An 18,987-nucleotide genomic window follows, 5' to 3' on the forward strand; every position below is an offset into this window, starting at 1 on the left:
TCCAATTCAGCCAATCGACCCGCTCTATTCAGTAGGTTTCATCATCTCGATCCATCAGTTAAGTAACAATCTCTTCAATCTGGTGGATCGAGATGGTGGATCCTACTGGACAGATGGAACCTATGGATAGGAAAACGTTATGCTCAACAATTTGGTAGCAGAAGCGATGTGGATTTTTTAAAATCGCGACTGTGTCATTGACATAATATATCTGAGGACGGGCCTTACGGGCAATAAGAATGGGGCCAGTACAGCGGTGTTACACACACGAGTTTGAGCCAATCGTGCAGTCTAACGCCACAAGTACCACAACGTGATTGGTTGATGAGTTCGCATTACGCACGCGATTGATCGCATCTAGTTGCGTTAGACAGCACGATTGGCTCGAATTTGTGAATGACACAACTGAACTAGTACTATCGTTATTGCCCCTAAGGTCGGTCCTTAGATGGACCTCAGCGAATTTCAAAGAAATATTTATAAACATATTGTACCTTCTGTGTACCTCAGTGTACCTTTAATAGAAACCAGTGTACCTTTCCCCAAAACGAGATATTTTACAAAACGGTCCACCCGCCAACCTGACGTCAGGTTGGCGGGTGGACCCATGAAATCTTGCATTATACCGCACTAAAAGTATGCAGTTATATTGTGCATGAGCTTAGCCTAGCTTGTTTTGGGGAGAGGAACACCGGCTTCTATTTCTATTTACAGAGGTACACTGAAGGTACAGTCACCATCATATATATCGGAGCGGCCAAGGTACCCACGAATATCTGAACATGCCTCATCTGTCAAGGGGTTAGAGTGCGTGTTTATATATCTTTGAGCACCTCGGCCACTCCGATATATCTGATGGCGACTATACCATATAACTGCATACTTTTAGTGCGGTATAATGCAAGATTTTATAGGTCTAACCGCAATCCTGACGTCAGAATGGCGGGTGGACTTTTTCTTAAATATCTCGTTTTGGGTTAGGTACACAGAAGGTACAATATGTTTATAAATACTTACTTACTGCTGTGGCGCAGCGACCCGAAGTGGATCTTGGCCTCCGACACCAAAGACCGCCATGCTTCTCTGTCCAAAACCGTTTCCATCTAGTCGACGGCGCCGAGTTCGCTAAGGTCTTTTTGCATTTCGTCTCTCCAGCGGGACCTACCTAGGACGTCTAGACGGTCTTCGGCCATTTGGAACTTCAGAGTACGCCCTCCAGGCTGCACGATCCTCACCCATCTGGACTACGTGCCCGAGTCATCGGAGTCTGGCAGCGCGAAAAATCCTAGGACCTGTGGGTACCTCACATGGGTACCTGTGGGTGGGGGGGTGTGGGCTGTGGGTGTGTGGGTGGAGAGGATGGAACCTGGAGACTCCACAGGAATCAGGAGATTGAAGATCTGGTGTCCGAGCCGAACGTCATTGGATGTTTATATTTCTTTGAAATTCGCTGAGGTCCACCCGCCATCTAGACGCCAGATGTCAATGCCGTGTGCGACCACCCTTAAAGCGGTGTATTATCTCTAGTCTCTCCAATATGTTCTCCTGGTGGGTCCACGGGGTTTATTTTAAGTGTTATCATAAACAGTGTTCACCAGTGGGTCTACGGGTACCTAATTATTTTTACCATGGGCCGACCATGAACACGATTCTATTTTGAAAACGTTGCCCGCGTAGCTACTTCAGTCTTAGGCGGTATATACTCTACACCACGTTCACAAAAGATTGATATTTTAGGTAAAAACTCACATTTCGCTATATTTGTCCATAGTAAATACTAATTCAAAAACTACTGTAGGGTCTAAAATCTTCTGTGATAGTAATGTAGAAATAAATACTGTTGACAGGCGGTCAACGGTATTAGTACAATAATTACACTAAAACAATTCATATAGAATACAGAACCTATGAATAATATATACCTAGAGAATCTAACTTTAATGCAATATAAATTGAACAAAAGAAATACATTAGTACGAGTAGTACGATCAACCTATAATATATGTCTATTTTTAATAGTCTTAATGTTCGTGTATCGGTTCTGTATTCTATGGCCATTAATTATGCTTTATTTTTCAACTTTCTTTGACTACACACAAGTACACATTATATTTGCTTTTTTCTTGAACTTTATCTTGCCCATGTTCGATTCTTCTTATGTCGATGCATCCTCATTATTGCCGTATGGTTTCTGAAAATACAATAACAGTTTTTGTATTGTTTTCTAATACCTATGTTTGAAGTCGGTTTCCTATTTTTAAGAGAAGTTTTTTTTTCATGGAAGTACCGTCAAGTGGGGTAAATTAGAGCAGATGGGATACCTATCGGCAATTATGTCAATAAACAGTTTTACGTTCCATCAAGAATTAGAGGTTGCCTCAATTCCTAATGGAACCCATGATGTAAGCTAGACCTTTACACAAATATTCCTTAAACCTCGTTAAGCAAGTAGCTTCTTTACAAACATAACAAAGAAGACAAATCGTCTAGCGTGAAATACGCATCGTTAAAGAGTTCTTTTCTGGTCCTGATCAGAAGTTCCACTTCTTCAAACAGCACTGTTTTGAATGGCAATGCTTGGTCTGTTGATGAAACTAAAAAACGCCTATAAGATTTGGGGAGTTCCCTCAATTCCTCGTGGTTTTGTCAAAAATAGGACCATCTTGGAACTATATACCCACTTTCAAACGATAACTAATTTTCAACATTGGTTCAGAAATGACGAAGATCTTACTTAACATATATACAAAAAAAAAAGTTTTTGAAGTCGGTTAAAAAGTAGTATCTTTACAATACTTCCGTCCTTTTTCCTAATAAGGAATGACTACTACAATTTGCTTACTAAGTAAGTACTTACTTACTATTAGTATCAGATTGGAGTCGACTTGAGAGTCGATAAAATGGGCGTCGCTACCCTTTCCGGGTGGGGGGGGGGATTTCACCGCATGAAAAAGAGACACATATAGTGAGTTCTTACTGTTTTACCAAACTACATATATAAAGTAGTCGTACTTTTTGAGTCAAATTAGTTTCATTTAGAATGAGGTGCGACGTAATGGCCTATACCCATAGTACAAGCTTTGATTAGTTTGGGGCCAATCTGTATAAGATTGTCCCTACATATTTATTTATGTATTACCTAACGTAACCTACATTAGGTAATGAAAGCATTTAGTTTTGTTGGGATATAAAATGGTTAATTATAAAAACTAATACTTTTACCAGCATTTTAACTTTATATTCATGTATTCGAAATCTATACATTTATGACAATAACTTTTGCAAGACGATAAGATTTTTTATTCACAATAACTTGTCCGTATTCGAACTGTCTGGCTACCCGGCTAGCCGTGGCTAGCTGTGTACCCGGCTTTTATACTCTGAAACTGGACCTAGTGACAGATAAGATTCGATTGATGTTTTTTTTTTAAAGATACTTATACTTGAATAGAATTACTTACCTATGTTTAATTTAAAAAAAGACTACTTATACATAATAATCCTTACAGTTCTAATCTATTTAACCTACCTACCTACTTTTAATAGTAGCAGTTCGGTTCACTTAGTAGATATACCTGTTCTAAGAATAATGAAAAAGAAAGAAGACTAATAAAAATAAAGAATCTGGAAGTCGTTGAGGTGTTCCGTTCTTCATCAGCAATTCTACTTCATCAAATGTCACTTTATTGAGTAAAAATGCTTGTAATATTGATGAAAATCCTAAAATGACTATATGTATGTCTACACAATATGAGAAGCTCCTTCGGTCTCTCGTAGAACCTATCATCAGAACTGGACCTTGACACAAATGTTCCTTAAAAGCCTTACATGCTATAAACGAAATAAAATAAAATAAACGCCTAAGGTAAACTTGTTCAAATAAAAAAAACTTGATATGTTGACGAAAATCCTCAATTCCTCCCAATTGAGAATTCAAATCGATTTAAAATCCTCAATTCCTCATTGAATCCATCATCATAACTGGACCTTCACACAAATGTTTCCTAAGAACCTAGCTGGCTACAAACTTAACAAAGAATAAGAATCGCGCGGGTTGAAGAGTTCCGTTCTGGTCAATATCACTAACTTGTTTAAATAAAAATGCTTGATATGTTGACGAGAATCCAAACATTACTGTATGTATTATATGCCTATAAGATTTGAGGAATTTCTTCGATTTCTCATGGAACCCATCCTCAGAACTAGACCTTATGACACAAATGTCTTCAAGAACTTTACTTGCTACAAAATAAACAAATAAAACATATCGCGCGCGAATTGGCGAGTTCCATTTTGGCCAGCATCAGCTGTTGCATATCGTCAAATGTCACTTTTTAATAAAAATGCTTGATATGTAAATAAAAATCCAGAATTTATAAGATGTCAGGAGTTCCCTCGATTATTGATGAAACCCATCATCAGAACTGAACATTGATATAAATACACCTTAAGAATGTTACTCGCTACAAGCTTAATAAAGAATACAAAACGCGTGCGTTGAAAAGTTCCGTTACAAAACGCGTGCGTTGAAAAGTTCCGTTCTGGACAACATCAGCAGTTCCACTTGATCAAATATAACTTTTTTTTAAATAAAATACCTAGAGATATTGATGAAAAAAAACTATATGTATTTCTATAAGGTGTCCATCATCAGATACTAGACACTGGTGTCTAGCACAGATGTTTCTTAAGAACCTTACTTTCTACAAACTTAAAAGTTCCGAGGAATTGTTCGGATTAATCTCTGCCGCCTCTTTCCGTCACCGCTTTACGCTACATCATTTATATCTTCACCACTTAGATGGTTGGCAATCCTCAACTGTGCATTTCTCTAGAAACTTCCTGCCTCATACAGCTAAACTATGAAATGATCTGTCGCATGCGGTATTTCCGGCCCAATACGATCTTTAAAACTTTAAGGAAAGAGCGTATTCATATCTTAAATGCCGGCACCGCACTTATAATCCCTATGGTGTAACAGGTGTCCATGGCCAGCGGTAATCGCTTACCATCAGTTGATTCGTCTGCTAGTTTGCCTCTTATATCACAACAAACAAAAAAAGAAAAAAATCTCGCGCGTTGAAGAGTTCCGTTTTAGTCAACATCACTAGTTCCACTTCATCAAATGCCACTAATGTGAATAAAAAAAGCTAAAGATATTGATGAGAATCCAAAATAACTATATGCCTATAAGAATTGAGGAGAATGAGGAGTTCCCTCGCTTTTTCATGAAACACATCATCAGAACTGTACTTCGACAAAAATGTTTCTTGAGAACCTTACTCGCTACAAACTTAACAACGAAGAAAAATTGCGCGCGTTGGAGTTCCGTTTTGGTCAACATCAGTAGTTCCACATCATCAAATGTCACTTTTGTGAATAAAACTTGATAATATGTTGATGAAAATCCAATAAGTACTATATATATACCTATAACATTAAAGAAATTCCCTCGATTCTTCATGGGACCCATCATCAGGCCTTTACCTTGACACAAATGTTCCTAAAAACCTTAGTACTTAAAACTTACTTGCTACAAACTTAACTAATAAAACAAATCGCGCGCGAGTTGGCGAGTTCCATTCTGGTCAACATCAGCTGTTACACTTAGTCAAATGACAATATTTTAATAAAAATGCTTGATATGTAAATAAAATCCCAGAAATTATTACATGTATGTCTATAAGATTTTAGGAATTCCCTCGATTCTTCATGAAACCCATCATCAGAACTGTACTTTGACAAAAATGTTTCTTAAGAACCTTACTTGCTACAAACTTAACGAAGAAAAATTGCACGCGTTGGAGTTCCGTTCTGGTCAACATCAGTAGTTCCACATCATCAAATGTCGCTTTTGTGAATAAAAGTTGATAATATGTTGATGAAAATCCAATAAGTACTACATATATGCCTATAGCATTTAAGAAATTCCCTCGATTCTTCATGGGACCCATCATCAGACCTTTACCATGACACAAATGTTCCTAAAAACCTTAATACTTAAAACTTACTTGCTACAAACGTAACTAATAAAACAAATCGCGCGCGAGTTGGCGAGTTCCATTCTGGTCAACATCAGCTGTTACTTTTAGTCAAATGACACTTTTTTAATAATAATGCTTGATATGTAAATAAAATCCCAGAAATTATTACATGTATGCCTAAAATATTTTAGGAATTCCCTCGATTCTTCATGAAGCCCATCATCAGAACTGGACATTGATGTATTAAGTACACTTTAAGAACCTTACTCACTACAAGCTTAATAAAGAATACAAAACGTGTGCGTTGAAGAGTTCCGTTCTGGAACACATCAGCAGTTCCACTTGATCAAATGTAGCTTTTTTTTAATAAAACGGCTAAAGATATTGATGTAAATCCAAAAAAAACTATATGTATTTCTATAAGCTTTGAGGTATCTATCAGACCTGGATCTAGACACAGATGTTTCTTAACAACCTTACTTTCTACAAACTTATCAGGACAAATCTATTACGGCGAGTGTTCCATCGAATTGCTCGGATTAATCCTTGCCGCCTCTTTTCGTCAGCGCTCTACGCTACAACATTTTTATTTTCACCACTTAGATGGTTGGCAGTCCTCAACTGTGCATTTCTCTAGAAACTTCCTGCCTCATACAGCTAAACCATGAAATGATCTGTCGCCTGCGGTATTTCCGGACCAATACGACATTTAAAACTTTAAGAAAACAGCGTATTCCAATCTTAAAGGCCAGCACCGAACTTACAACCCCTATGGTTTAGCAGGTGTCCATGGGTAGCGGTAATCGCTTACCATCAGGTGTGACGTCTTTTCGTTTGCCTCTTATATCATAAAAAAAAACAAAGAAGAAAAATCTCGCGCGTTCAAGAGTTCCGTTTTAGTCAACATCAGTAGTTCCACTTCATTAAATGCCACTAGTGGGAATGAAAAAGCTTAAGGTATTGATGAAAATCCAAAATGACTATATGCCTATAAGATTTGAGGTGTACTTCGCTTCCTCATGGAACCCATCGTCAGACCTTTACCTTGACACAAAGGTTCCTAAAAACCTTGGTACTTGAAACTTACTCGCTACAAACTTAACAAAGAAGACAAATCACGCGCGTGGAAGAGTTCCGTTTCTGATCAACATCAGCAGTTCCACTTCACCAAATGTACTTACTTACCACCCATTTATTTGAGACAGTACCTAGGTACTCCATTTTGATGCCGCCAGCTTGAAACTTCAATGGCCTCAGTGTCCGATGAACAACTTAAAAATGCAGAAAGTAATAACAATTATAATAAGTTGGGGAGTAGCGACCTTACACACCCGAGTGCTCCTGGGGAGTTCTGTTACCTGCAAGGGGGGTGGGTGGGACAGGATTCTCTGGCTTGCCTTAGCCGGCCGGCCACAGTGGATTCGTTAGAGCTATAAGCTCCAGGGGTGGAAGTGAACCATGCATAAGACGCGATTTGGCACAGTGGCTGCAAGCAGCCAAGCAACCAAGGGTAGAAAGCGGCGTACACCTCTCAACACCCCTGAGCCGCTCACACCGGTGTTACCCTTGAGCCATCCTAGATGTCGTTTTTTGTGGGGGCGAGTCGCCGTCTGCCGGAAATAAAATTGAATACCGTTTTATTAGGTAGGCGTCCGGTTTTTTTTATTTCATAGCCCAGTATTTATTCCATCGCTTTTACCCAATATCCCAGTTCATTTTAGATTCTATAAACTCGCAAATAGTCTTTACACCCTGGCGGGTGCTGCCTCTGCGTGCGACCCATAATACGGGCAAGGGCAGCATCCGATCGGAGTACCCCTTACATTTCATTAAAGTGGCCAAAGGGCTCTACGTGTTGCTTCGGCTCCGCGCACGGTCCGTAACCTTATTGTTCATAATAGGACATACAATAATAATAACAATAAATAAATATTATAGGGACATTCTTACGCAAATTGACTGAGTCCCACGGCAAGCCGAGCCTTCTCGGCGGTGTTTTGTGGGTACTCATACAACGACATAATAATATATAATATACAAATACTTAAATACATAGAAAACATCCATGACTCAGGAACAAATATCTGTGCTCATCACACAAATAAATGCCCTTACCGGGATTCAAACCCAGGATCATCGACTTACTAGGCCAAACCGGTCGTGAAAAAAAGAGCAAAAAAAAAAGAAAAAAGAAAGATATGTCAAAAGAAAATGCGATTTGGAAACGTTATTCGCCACTTAAAACACTTTAGATATCTGGTTCACAGCATTTATTGGGTGCTGATTTATATCAGCACCAAACCACCACCACCACCAGCACCATTGCAGGCATTATTGCCTACAATATTACCCGAGTACATTAAAATATGAATAAATTATCATAAATTCAAAAGATGGTCCCTATAACAGTTCATTTTTACGTGGAAAAATGGCTTTCATGTAAAATGTTTGTCAGACATATTTTTGGAAGTATAGTACAATCATTAACTTAGAAATATAGGTAACATTTCACGAATAAAAATACGGTAACACATATTTTTAATTATTTTTTTAACTTATCCTACGCAAAATAGAATTGGAGAAACTGACATAGGGACTATCATTCGACACGACACGTATAGTAAAGTATGAATCCGCTCTAAGTCCCCTTACATAGACAGTGGGAAGTAAAATAATTCTTGTTCTGAAAACAATAAAATGTAAAATGATTAGGTAGGACAATCCAAACATTTAAGGTCGCGTAGATCAGAAGTAGATATGAATTTGTTCGACAATACGATAGGAAACTTTTCAGCATTTACATTGGCGCATTTTTTTCTGAAATACTATCTAAATTGCACTTTGTATATATGCTACATTTTTTATATAATTTGGAGCCTTTATTTTTCATGGAGTCGAACGCTATATAGCAGCTATACGAGAAAAAATAATACTTTTATCTTACCTACCCCATGAATAGTGAAGATCATCAAGGAGCATCCTCTCTGAGATCAATGGAATGGAGTGCCTTTCGATTGGAGAAAATTATAGAGCATTAAAAATATCATATTTTGTAATTACAATGTTGAATATTTTAAATTGCGTGTTTTGACAATTATTGTTGACAATATTACATTCAGAGTCATCTTGACATAACTTTAGAAATCCATAAACTAGTCTATACTTTTTAAAATGATGGAGTAAGACTGACGAGATTACCGCTATGTATAAATACTTTACGTCAAGTAGAATTTTGCTTTAGAGCGACATCTGGCGTTGAGTAGAAAAGTTAAGGCGTAATTAACTACAATTAATTAACTCATTAAATGGTTTTATTTCGATCCCTGCAACGATTTGACCCCAGCTATATTATACGAAAAATAGCTTATAAAAATACTTTTCACATGATATACATGGCATTTGTATACACTCTTATTTCGCTGTGTATCAAGTAATTTTTAGAATGGCGATTTTTTGAAACTGTACATTGTGTCCCTTTAAATACTTTATCATTGGTGTTGATACAAAAAACATAAAGCATTTTTTATATTCTTTCGAATAAAATACGCTAAAACTTTTTATATCCCGCGTATAAGGAAATATAACTGCTTATATGCGCAACTTCTTTTTTTATATAGCTCGGTCCTTGCAAGTTGTCCAAGGTTGGTGCCATACAATAAAATAATACTACGATTAAGAGCTTTAAAACGACATATGTCTCAACAGTATACATCCATGGGACACTCCCCATACAAAAGTGCCCATTGTCCTTTGTACATTATTTTCCATTTCTATTGATATCTTTTAAAATTTAAATATTATAAGTAGAAAGCCATTTTTAGGACGTAAAGCAGCGCCTATAAAACACAAATGTGCGCGTAGACAAAAATAGCATTGCCCCATGCGATTTGTCAGGCGTCAGTCGAGAGAGCTTACCTTGAGCTGTTCCGCGGTCTGTGCGCTGAGAAGCTCGCGCACCATGCTCTGGTTGCCCGCCTCCACAGCCAGTAGAAGCGGGATCTTGCCCCTCTGCAACACCACGTCGCGAATTAACTTTTTCCATTCCTTCTGTCTAGCTCTTTCCTTATTCAACTCTATGAAACTGAGTTCAAGCTTCTGCAAATCTTTCGGCTGCAGAGCCAGGCGGGCTGCGGGAGCCGCCGGCGCGCAGCAGATTCGCACTTCGTGGGGGCTCTGGCCTGCCGTCAGACATTATCGGCACCGGGCTCGTGCCAAACCCGCACTAAACTGAATGCAGTCTCCATACAATGCAGCTTACTCACGGCTGCGGCGACGCGCGGCACGAACCGGCCGCTAACTGCCACACCACAGACAATACTTCCAAAGTTATGTGCAATCTTTGTATACGAGGAATGCCAAATCGATTGACTATCGTGCTTCACATTCAATTCCGATGTATGCAAAATTTGAAATAATTTTGATTCATAGCGACGGATCAACGACGGGGGGTATACGTACGTGGTCCTCCATCGAGCCAGTCTACTAGTGCCCGGGCACGAGTCGGGGCTTAGCAGAGGTCTCGTCCAGCTCGCGCCCAGGGACTGACTGAGACTTGTTGTATTATAATAAGTAATTTTGAAATTCAGTTCTGACGTTGTAACTAATATTCCGCGCCTAATTTGCATTGTAAATTCGTGTTGTGACGTTTGCCCCGTAGGCTAAAGCTCGCGGATCTTAATTAGCTACTTTCTATTCGCAAGGGAGGCACGTTTTACTATGGGGCATGTCCTTGCGGCCTTGTGTATTTTGTTGTTTCGATTTCAGATTATAGAAACAAGTAATTAATTTTCGTCAGACTGGTGCGTGTAAATAAAAAAAAACTCGGCTGATGCAAAACTTTTATTAGTTTTATTCATTTACGACGTTACGGGTTTTGCGCTGGAAGGAGCTTTGTTTACAGTGGAGGGCGTTTTCGGAGGTACATAGTTCCTGAACGCGGCGGATGGCGGTGCCAGGCGACGCCGCTGCACGCGATGCCGCGACTAACGATGCACCGCCACCCAATCTGTCTGTGAATCTTCTCGATTAAACAACTCTATTTCAATTACGTAGAATGCGATATCCTTTACTTTTATTAAAAAGTGAAGTGCTCATGTAGAGATTCATTTTCTTCAATTTAGAATCTGCATATCGGTCTATCATTTCAGGTTTATTTGATAGACGCATGATAAATGACTATACTTAGGTATGTAAAGAGATTTTAAACGTCCTTTAACATATTATTGGATTCTACAACCTACACTAAGCAGATAGTTTTGGTTGGTTATATAATACAAAACAGTTTCTGTGATGAGATAGTCAGGGCAATGAACCTTACGAACGAACCCAAGTACAATGCCGAAATAAAAATACCAAAACTTTGTATATTGATATCTTTAGAAACAGTAAGAAACGAAATATTACTGGTTGGTTTAGAAACGGGGAGAACGATCATAAATTTTGCACGGGTCCATAAACGTTGTCAGTCAAGCAGTTAATTTGTCTTGCTTTTTTACCGTCCAAGTTATAATAAAATAACCCAGTTATATACTGTTCGCCCATTTAAGCACCTAATTAAATGAAAATGATGTTGACTTCTAAATGTTCACCATGCGTTTCATTCGAAATCGGTAAAAAAAAAGAAAACATATTCTTCTTTTTCTACTCAATGTTTATGTGCATTTGAGCTATTTGACATATTCTCTGCTTTCTCCTTCTGTATTATTTTCTTTCTTTACCTAAATAGTGCTACACTTACCCCGTCCGCCCGCAGCCGTATGTCCTTCCCCGCCGCCGTGAGCAGCGCCCGAAGAATGCTGGTGGCCGTGCCGGTCTGTCTGCTGGCCACGAGGTGCACCGCCGTCTGTTGTCGGCTCTATTACAAACAAAACTATCAGTATTTTGCCAGTAATATTATTGCAGTACGTAGATGTAATAAACTTTATTCAGTTCCGACCAATTCGTATATATTCTTTGACTTAAACTCTAAAATAAATGATAATTACATGAAGTATTCCTTATTATTAGGCACGAGCGGCCAGATATTCACGTTACAACAAGAATTTCCTTGATATAAAATTACTTTATATTTTAGAAACTAGGTAAAATAAAGAACTGTAAAGACTACGGGCAAATTTACCCTTCGGACAAAAAACGGACGGTTTAACTTTTTTTTGTTAGTACTTATAGAAAAGATCTTACCCCTCCGGTGGCAAACGGATCAACTCCTCGCTTAGAGAGCAGCAGCTTAACGATGTCCTCACGGGAATACATCGCAGAGATGTGTAAAACATTGTAGTTGTCCTGACATAAACAAAATTAAAATAATTAAATCTAGAATATGGACACCATTACGCCTTCTTGTTGTATTAAGATGTCTGAAACTTAATTAAGAATAGTTCATAACATTCGAACCTCTTAACAAAATCTAACTATAGGAGTATTTTTGATATTTTACTGATACTGTAAAACTTCTACCGCTTTGTGCGTTCAAAGTTCAATGGCCTATTTGTTTTGTATGTTTTTGACATGTTCAATGAATAATCCTACAATTGGTTTCAACATAATTATCAAATCATTATATTTTTGAAGAAACTGCGTCTATTGACGAAGAGCCGCAGCGCGTCGAAACGAATTTACCATTCATAGTAAATGTATAGAAGGCGAAATATTGCAATTGTTTTTTAGTATTTGTTGTTATAGCGGCAACAGATATACATCATCTGTTAAAATTTCAACCGTCTAACTATCACGGTTCATGAGATACAGCCTGGTGACAGACGGACAGACGAACGGACAGCGGTGTTTTAGCAGAGCAAGATCCCAGAGCCCGACGATATTTCATTGACTTATTAGATACATAGGAGTAGGAGTAGTTTTAAGATTGTTAGCTTAACAGTCTCTTAACGTGAAAAATGTATTTCATACACTTTTTTTTATTTTTTTAATCTTGAACACTTGGAGAGTCTTTACACCTCCAAATCTTATTAATGTTATTATTATTGTGTATTATTACTTTCTCAGACCGTGGGGACCTTATACATCTCCAAACTTAATGTATTAACCGTGGAGACTATACGTCTCTGTAATATTGAATAATATTCTTGACTTGGTACATATTAGTTATGTATTCTGTAGCATTAGTTTATGAGACTGCTAGTTTAACAGTCCAGATGCGGTTTATTTATTTAGTATAAATTTTATTTTGACACTTGGAGAGACTTTACACCTCCAAATCTTATTAGTATTAGTACTCTGACATTGGGGACCTTTTACATCTCCAGATTTAATGTATTTTTAACCATAGAGACTATACATCTCTATTTTATTGTAGTAATTATTTATTTTAAGATTATTTATTATAATGTAATGTTTAACTCAGGTATTGGCTGTTGTATTTATAAATGTTGTTATGTATTTTTCATGTCACTATATGATGTTACTATAATGTTGTACTGACTTGTAAAAGAGCCCTTGAGGCCTACTTGCAGTATAAATTTTTTGAATTTTTTGTTGCAGAATTTTGAATTTTTGGCCCGACGGCCATTTATCCGGTACAAGGTGCTAAAGGTTGGTAAAAATTATACTAACTTTTCTTAATTTCTTATTTTTTATACGAGTATATCCCGTTTTTATTATTCGAGTCTCAAGTCATCATCATCATTCTCCTGGCGTATTCCCTATTTGGGGTCGGCCCTCCTGATACATGATCGCCACTTGTTGCCCATCACGCTGATCTTTAGTCATTGCTAGCGTTAGGCCTAGCTCCGTCATGTCCTTGGAGATGGTTCTAGTCCAGTTGGTTGGCGGGTGGCCTCTGCCTCTCTTGCCCTCGTCTATATCCATCACTCGTCTCGTCATGTGGTGTTCGTTTCTGCGCATTACATGACCATACCAGCGTAATCGGCCTTCCTGCATCTTATGGTGTATATCTGCAACTTTAAAAGTACCTCAGATATACTCATTCCGAATTTTATCTAACCGAGTAACACCTCCAGACCAGCGCAGCATTTTCATTTCAGTGACATGTATTTTCTGTTGGTCACACTTTCTCATTCCCCAACATTCAGATCCGTAAAGTAAAGCGGGTCTCACAGCTCGTGTGTACACGGTGCCCTTTGGTTTTAATTGGCATTCTTGCGTCACAGAGAACTCCAGTAAGAGATCTCCACTTGAGCCATCCTGTTTTTATTCTATTTTCAATGTCACTTACGGGTATCGGCTTTAACATTAACAACGGACCCTAGGTACTTGAATTCCTCGACCTTATTCAAAGGGTTTCCATCGATTGTGGGTAGTGACTGCGTGCGTATTCGAGTCTCAAGTACTAAATAAATATTTCGCTTGTAAGGGTGCAGCATAAAAATTAGCTTTAGTTTTTATTCCGATATTTATTACCACAAGAAGTTACAATTGTTTGTTAAAGACAAAGCTCCACAAAACTACGTTTAACCTACTCCTTAAACTTTGCGATGTCTACGGGTAAGACGCGAACGAGTTAAGCATACTATAAAATGTGTGTGACCCTATTATTCTATGTTCAGAATATGTTGATTGGAGCTATATATAATTGCTTAGAGTTGGGTCAAATTACAAAATCATATGCAGTGACCTTAACAACAATAATTTGTCTTACTCTACTTTAACCCTGGTTTTAACTATAATGTAGGCATAATTTTGCGGTTGCGTGCGTCTCCTCGATCACCTTCGGGTTTTACAAGTGATGTCATTTGTGAAGTCAACTTCATGAGTCAGTCGTGAGTAAGGATGTGGCATTTGACGCTGGTCAGCGCCCGGAAAAGTTGAGGCAAGCGATAAGAAATCAAATTGCTGTCTGAGAACTTAGTGGCGTGCACTGGGCATTATAGGTCAGAGTACCTACCTCATTGTAGTTCGCATAAAAATGCTTGATATATGTTCATACTTCTCATGTATTTATTTATGACTTATACGGTTGTAATACTTACACGAGTATATGTAATAGTAAAAAATATATCCTTGTAAATACTTAATACACTCATGTGTGTGAATGAAAAATTCAGAAACAGCCTGTGGTAAACTCTGTACCTTTCGCCATCTCGTTACACACGAGTAAGGTTATTTAAATAATACAAAATAGTGGTTTTTTTATACGTATTAAACAAAAGTACTAGTCGAATACCGCATTACAGTACCTTTACCGTACCTACATCACCTTTACCTGTAAATACTGCAACCTGTTAGGCACTGATGTCTACGCCGTAGACTTCTACGATTTCGTTGGAGTTCGTAGCGTCATATCACAAAGCCAAAAATTTTATGGAGCTTGACTACAATAATGGCTTTGATTTTTTTCCTATATAAAAACGTGATTATACGTATAATCGGCATATACATATCAGATATCTCTGCAAATTTACATACAACACTATTTATTACAAAATAATAAGTATAGAAAGTTATTATACCTGTTACGTAAAGTGCTAATTACCACACTAGTGCAGTAGCACCATAATTATGTTCTGTAAAAATATGAAGTATAGTAACCGATTAGTAGTAGATATAAAAACCTTCAAGCTTCAAGCTAGAAAGCTTCTTGAAGAACCTATGTAGTCTCACGTCACTGTTTTCATTCATTCTCAACGGATTTGGCGTTAAGTTGGAGGTGTGTTCAAATTCAATATCTATCTAATTTGTGCACTTATGGCCAGGCTCTAGAGCGAATCAGCACACTCATCCAATACGTTCTCCATATCATTCCGATACGCCAAGTGCTCATTTAAGAAAAAGTCCCCTATGGCAAGCAAGCGGCAAATTGCCTCTTTGTTCCACTTGGCCAAGACGTTGGTTGTAGGTAATTACCGGTGTGTACCAAATAGCCAGTACCCTGGGCCAACCAATCGATATCACACCTACTTTTTCATAACATGCAAAATTATGGCCGCCACATTCGAGTAACCCAATTGCAGTATATTTATGGACACTCCGGCTCCGGTATTAGTTACGCGTGCCGTATATTGTTTAGTTAATAGTACATTACTACAGATACCCGCCGAGGTATGAATAGTGCTTTTCTCAAACATGCAATGAAATATCAAAACAAAAAAAATTAAACATTTATTTTTAAAGAAATTATAAGTAAACAAGACAAAAACTAAAACTAACGTGTGTATATTACTATTTCGCTATATTTTAACTCTGTTTTAATAGAAAACAGATATTCATACATTCATATTTATCATCTAGCGCCTAAACTATTTCGCGGATTTCAATAAAATAGACTTCAGTAGATCCATAATTAGTAGGTACACGAGTGCTACGCAATACAAAGTTACTTAAATTAACGGAGGAAAACTTTTTAGGGCTAAATAATGTGATTGAAAAAACAGATTTTAAGTCTTAAATGAGGTTCAAACAATAGTGACAGTAATCAAATTTCACACCTACAATTTCTGGGATCCCTGTATGCGTGTCTTAAAATTTGAGCTTCGGGGACCATGGGGTAAGACGGCATATGAAAAAGTATGCGACTTATTTGTTTTTTTTTTCTTTTTTCTCTTTAGCTATGGATTTAATATGAATATTGTGTAAGGAGAAAGGAAAGCTTACGTATTAAATTTAACACTATAAATGTTTGTAAGACTATGTCCCTAAAATGAAGCCATCTCATATAAATATGGCTCAGAAGTCAAAAAGTTGTACTACTGACGTTTTATTCAAATGAAACTCGGTAAAAATATATATTTGTACTTTTTATTAACTTGTTAGTCGCATATTTTTTCCTATGCCGTCTTATCCCCATGATCCCCGAAACTCAAATTTTAAGACACGCATACCGGGATCCCAGAAATTGTAGGTGTGAAATTTGATTACTGTCACTATTGTTTGAACCCCATTTAAGACCTAAAATCTGTTTTTGCAATCATATTATTTAGCCCTAAAAAGTTTTCCTCTGTTAATTTTAGTAACTTTGTATTGCGTAGCACTCGTGTACTAATTATGGATCTACTGAAGTCTATTTTATTGAAATCCGCTAAATAGTTTAGGCGCTAGAAGAAAAAAATATGATTTAATATTCGGAGTCCTCTTAAGGCGGTTACATTATTTTTTCTGTAATAAAACAAATGTGAACAAGTTGTAAAGGGTAAGAGGAATCTCACGATACGTCATTTTAAAAAATCCGTCCAGTATCCTAAGCTAAGGGTGTACTGAATCATCAGTACTTAAACCCATAACCCTACTTTCTGGTTAAGTCGCAGTCGAGTAAAATGTTAATATTGGGGTAGATCACGTACAAATGTATAGTTAAAAGTGGAATTCATATTCCATAGTTTCCCATTAAACGAATGTCCCCTGGGAGTGTATAAGCGTTAACCTTAGATTCAGCAAGCATTTTCTATAAGAAGATGTATTTTTTCCGCAAAGATATCCGAGACTTTTTGTGTAGAATTTAATAAGCTTTAATGTTGCCTTACACTATATTTTCATTAAGAATGTAGATTTAGAGTAAAACGCGAATTTCTTCTGGATGGTACACATTTTCCTCGAGGTCCCCAAATGTCAAATGGGCATGAAAAAGGGGACTTTAATTTATATACATACCAAATTTCATGACTGTTCTAGAGATTTCGAGGTTGGTCTTAATCCGATTGTGCTATGATGCTATTTTATGTATTTCAAAAGTTAGATATACATACTACCAAGTCAAATCCAAGTGAAATCGAGCACCTATACCTACTGTTCACATGACAACAGTAACAGACTGACTAAATAGGTAAACAAACCTAGTTAGTTAATTTGTTATTGCTACTAATGATTATTGTTAGCTTAAGTTTATCTAAAATCTGCCTATCTAAAGCTGTTACAACTGTTTGTAAGAAATCGCACTCGCATTATGAATATAGCTAAAAATTAAGTAAGCAATAACTTACTTAACAGTGGTCTACCATAATAAGTTTTGTGCTAACAAACTGCTATGCAGTTTGGCAGATAAGTAACCATGACTGGTGTAAACTTCTCTTTTTATAAAAAAAAAGTAGATACTAATGGACGGTGTCGCTTCTAATAGATATTCTGTAACGACATGAATTAAAAGCCGCGACATTATGGAACGGATAATTTGCTTCTCTAGCGTGCAAAAAAATGCCTTTACAAAAGGTAGCAACTAAAGCTATAATAAGACTTTATCAATAACAAAACAAATTAAAAGATAATTTAAATAAATCGATGATCACAAATATTAACCTTTGTCACTCTCTCAACTCTAATAAATATAGTTTCTAGGTTATAGGTAACGACACTTCACGCATGGAAATAAAGAAATAGACAAAAAATCAAACATATGTACATACCTACCTATACTACTACTACCTATCATCTGCCCTCATTTGACATAACTCCACCATAACCATTCATTACTCGTACTTATTGGTGCACCTGAGATGTGTTGCAAGTAACATTTAATTAATAATAGATTTTTAAAAATGTATTGCTGTTCTAGAGAGCACATGGTGCTATGGTGATGGTGCAAATTTCTGGTGTCGTAGGTACGAATACTTACATTGTTTCTCGCGCCAACGTCGGAGCCCAGCTCTATGAGCCGCTCGACGAACGATGTGCGGTTGTCCTTCACGGCGTACATGAGCGGTGTCATCCCCGTGGTCTAAGGAATGGAAACAAATCTTTTGTTAGTTATTAGTCACCATTGCAGTAAATTCATTATAAGTATAACAAACCTAAAACTACCTACCTTTAAGTTTGATCATTTTACAACATACACTAACTTTCTTTGACCTATTGTGTACAATCGAGTTCATAAATATGTATCTATTTCTTCACCTTATTGCAATGGATTAAGGTGAAGAAATGTATATATATTTATGAACTCGACTGTACATGACTTCCGTAGATCTGATCTAATACAATTATGCCACATGTTAAGAACATACGAATTAAGATCAATAGGTACGGATAAGTATGGCATAGGGTTAAGTGTGGCTGGCTTTTACATTGGGGCTTGTTTACACACAGTTTATACTAGTGTTTA

General features: G+C 37.3%; 2 protein-coding genes across 5 annotated transcripts in view; one reads left to right on the forward strand and one right to left on the reverse strand.

Annotated features, from left to right (window-relative positions):
* The window catches only part of LOC133534778 (uncharacterized), a 69,661-nt gene extending 57,528 nt beyond the window's left edge, over positions 1 to 12,133 (forward strand). Inside the window, exon 6 of the mRNA XM_061874053.1 lies at positions 11,710 to 12,133. The gene's annotated coding sequence lies outside the window, so the exon portion shown is untranslated. The remainder of the gene's footprint in view (positions 1 to 11,709) is intronic.
* The window catches only part of LOC133534772 (serine/threonine-protein phosphatase 6 regulatory ankyrin repeat subunit B), a 56,521-nt gene that overhangs the window by 19,481 nt on the left and 18,053 nt on the right, over positions 1 to 18,987 (reverse strand). For all 4 annotated transcript variants that reach the window (XM_061874042.1, XM_061874041.1, XM_061874040.1 and 1 more), the window contains exons 2-5: positions 18,502 to 18,603; positions 12,165 to 12,266; positions 11,722 to 11,838; positions 9,900 to 9,992 (exon numbers count right to left, since the gene is read on the reverse strand). In XM_061874042.1, the coding sequence (XP_061730026.1) occupies positions 9,900 to 9,992; positions 11,722 to 11,838; positions 12,165 to 12,266; positions 18,502 to 18,603 (414 nt within the window). The remainder of the gene's footprint in view (positions 1 to 9,899; positions 9,993 to 11,721; positions 11,839 to 12,164; positions 12,267 to 18,501; positions 18,604 to 18,987) is intronic.

Source organism: Cydia pomonella, chromosome 2 (genome assembly GCF_033807575.1).
Source record: "Cydia pomonella isolate Wapato2018A chromosome 2, ilCydPomo1, whole genome shotgun sequence".
NCBI lineage: Eukaryota > Metazoa > Arthropoda > Insecta > Lepidoptera > Tortricidae > Cydia > Cydia pomonella.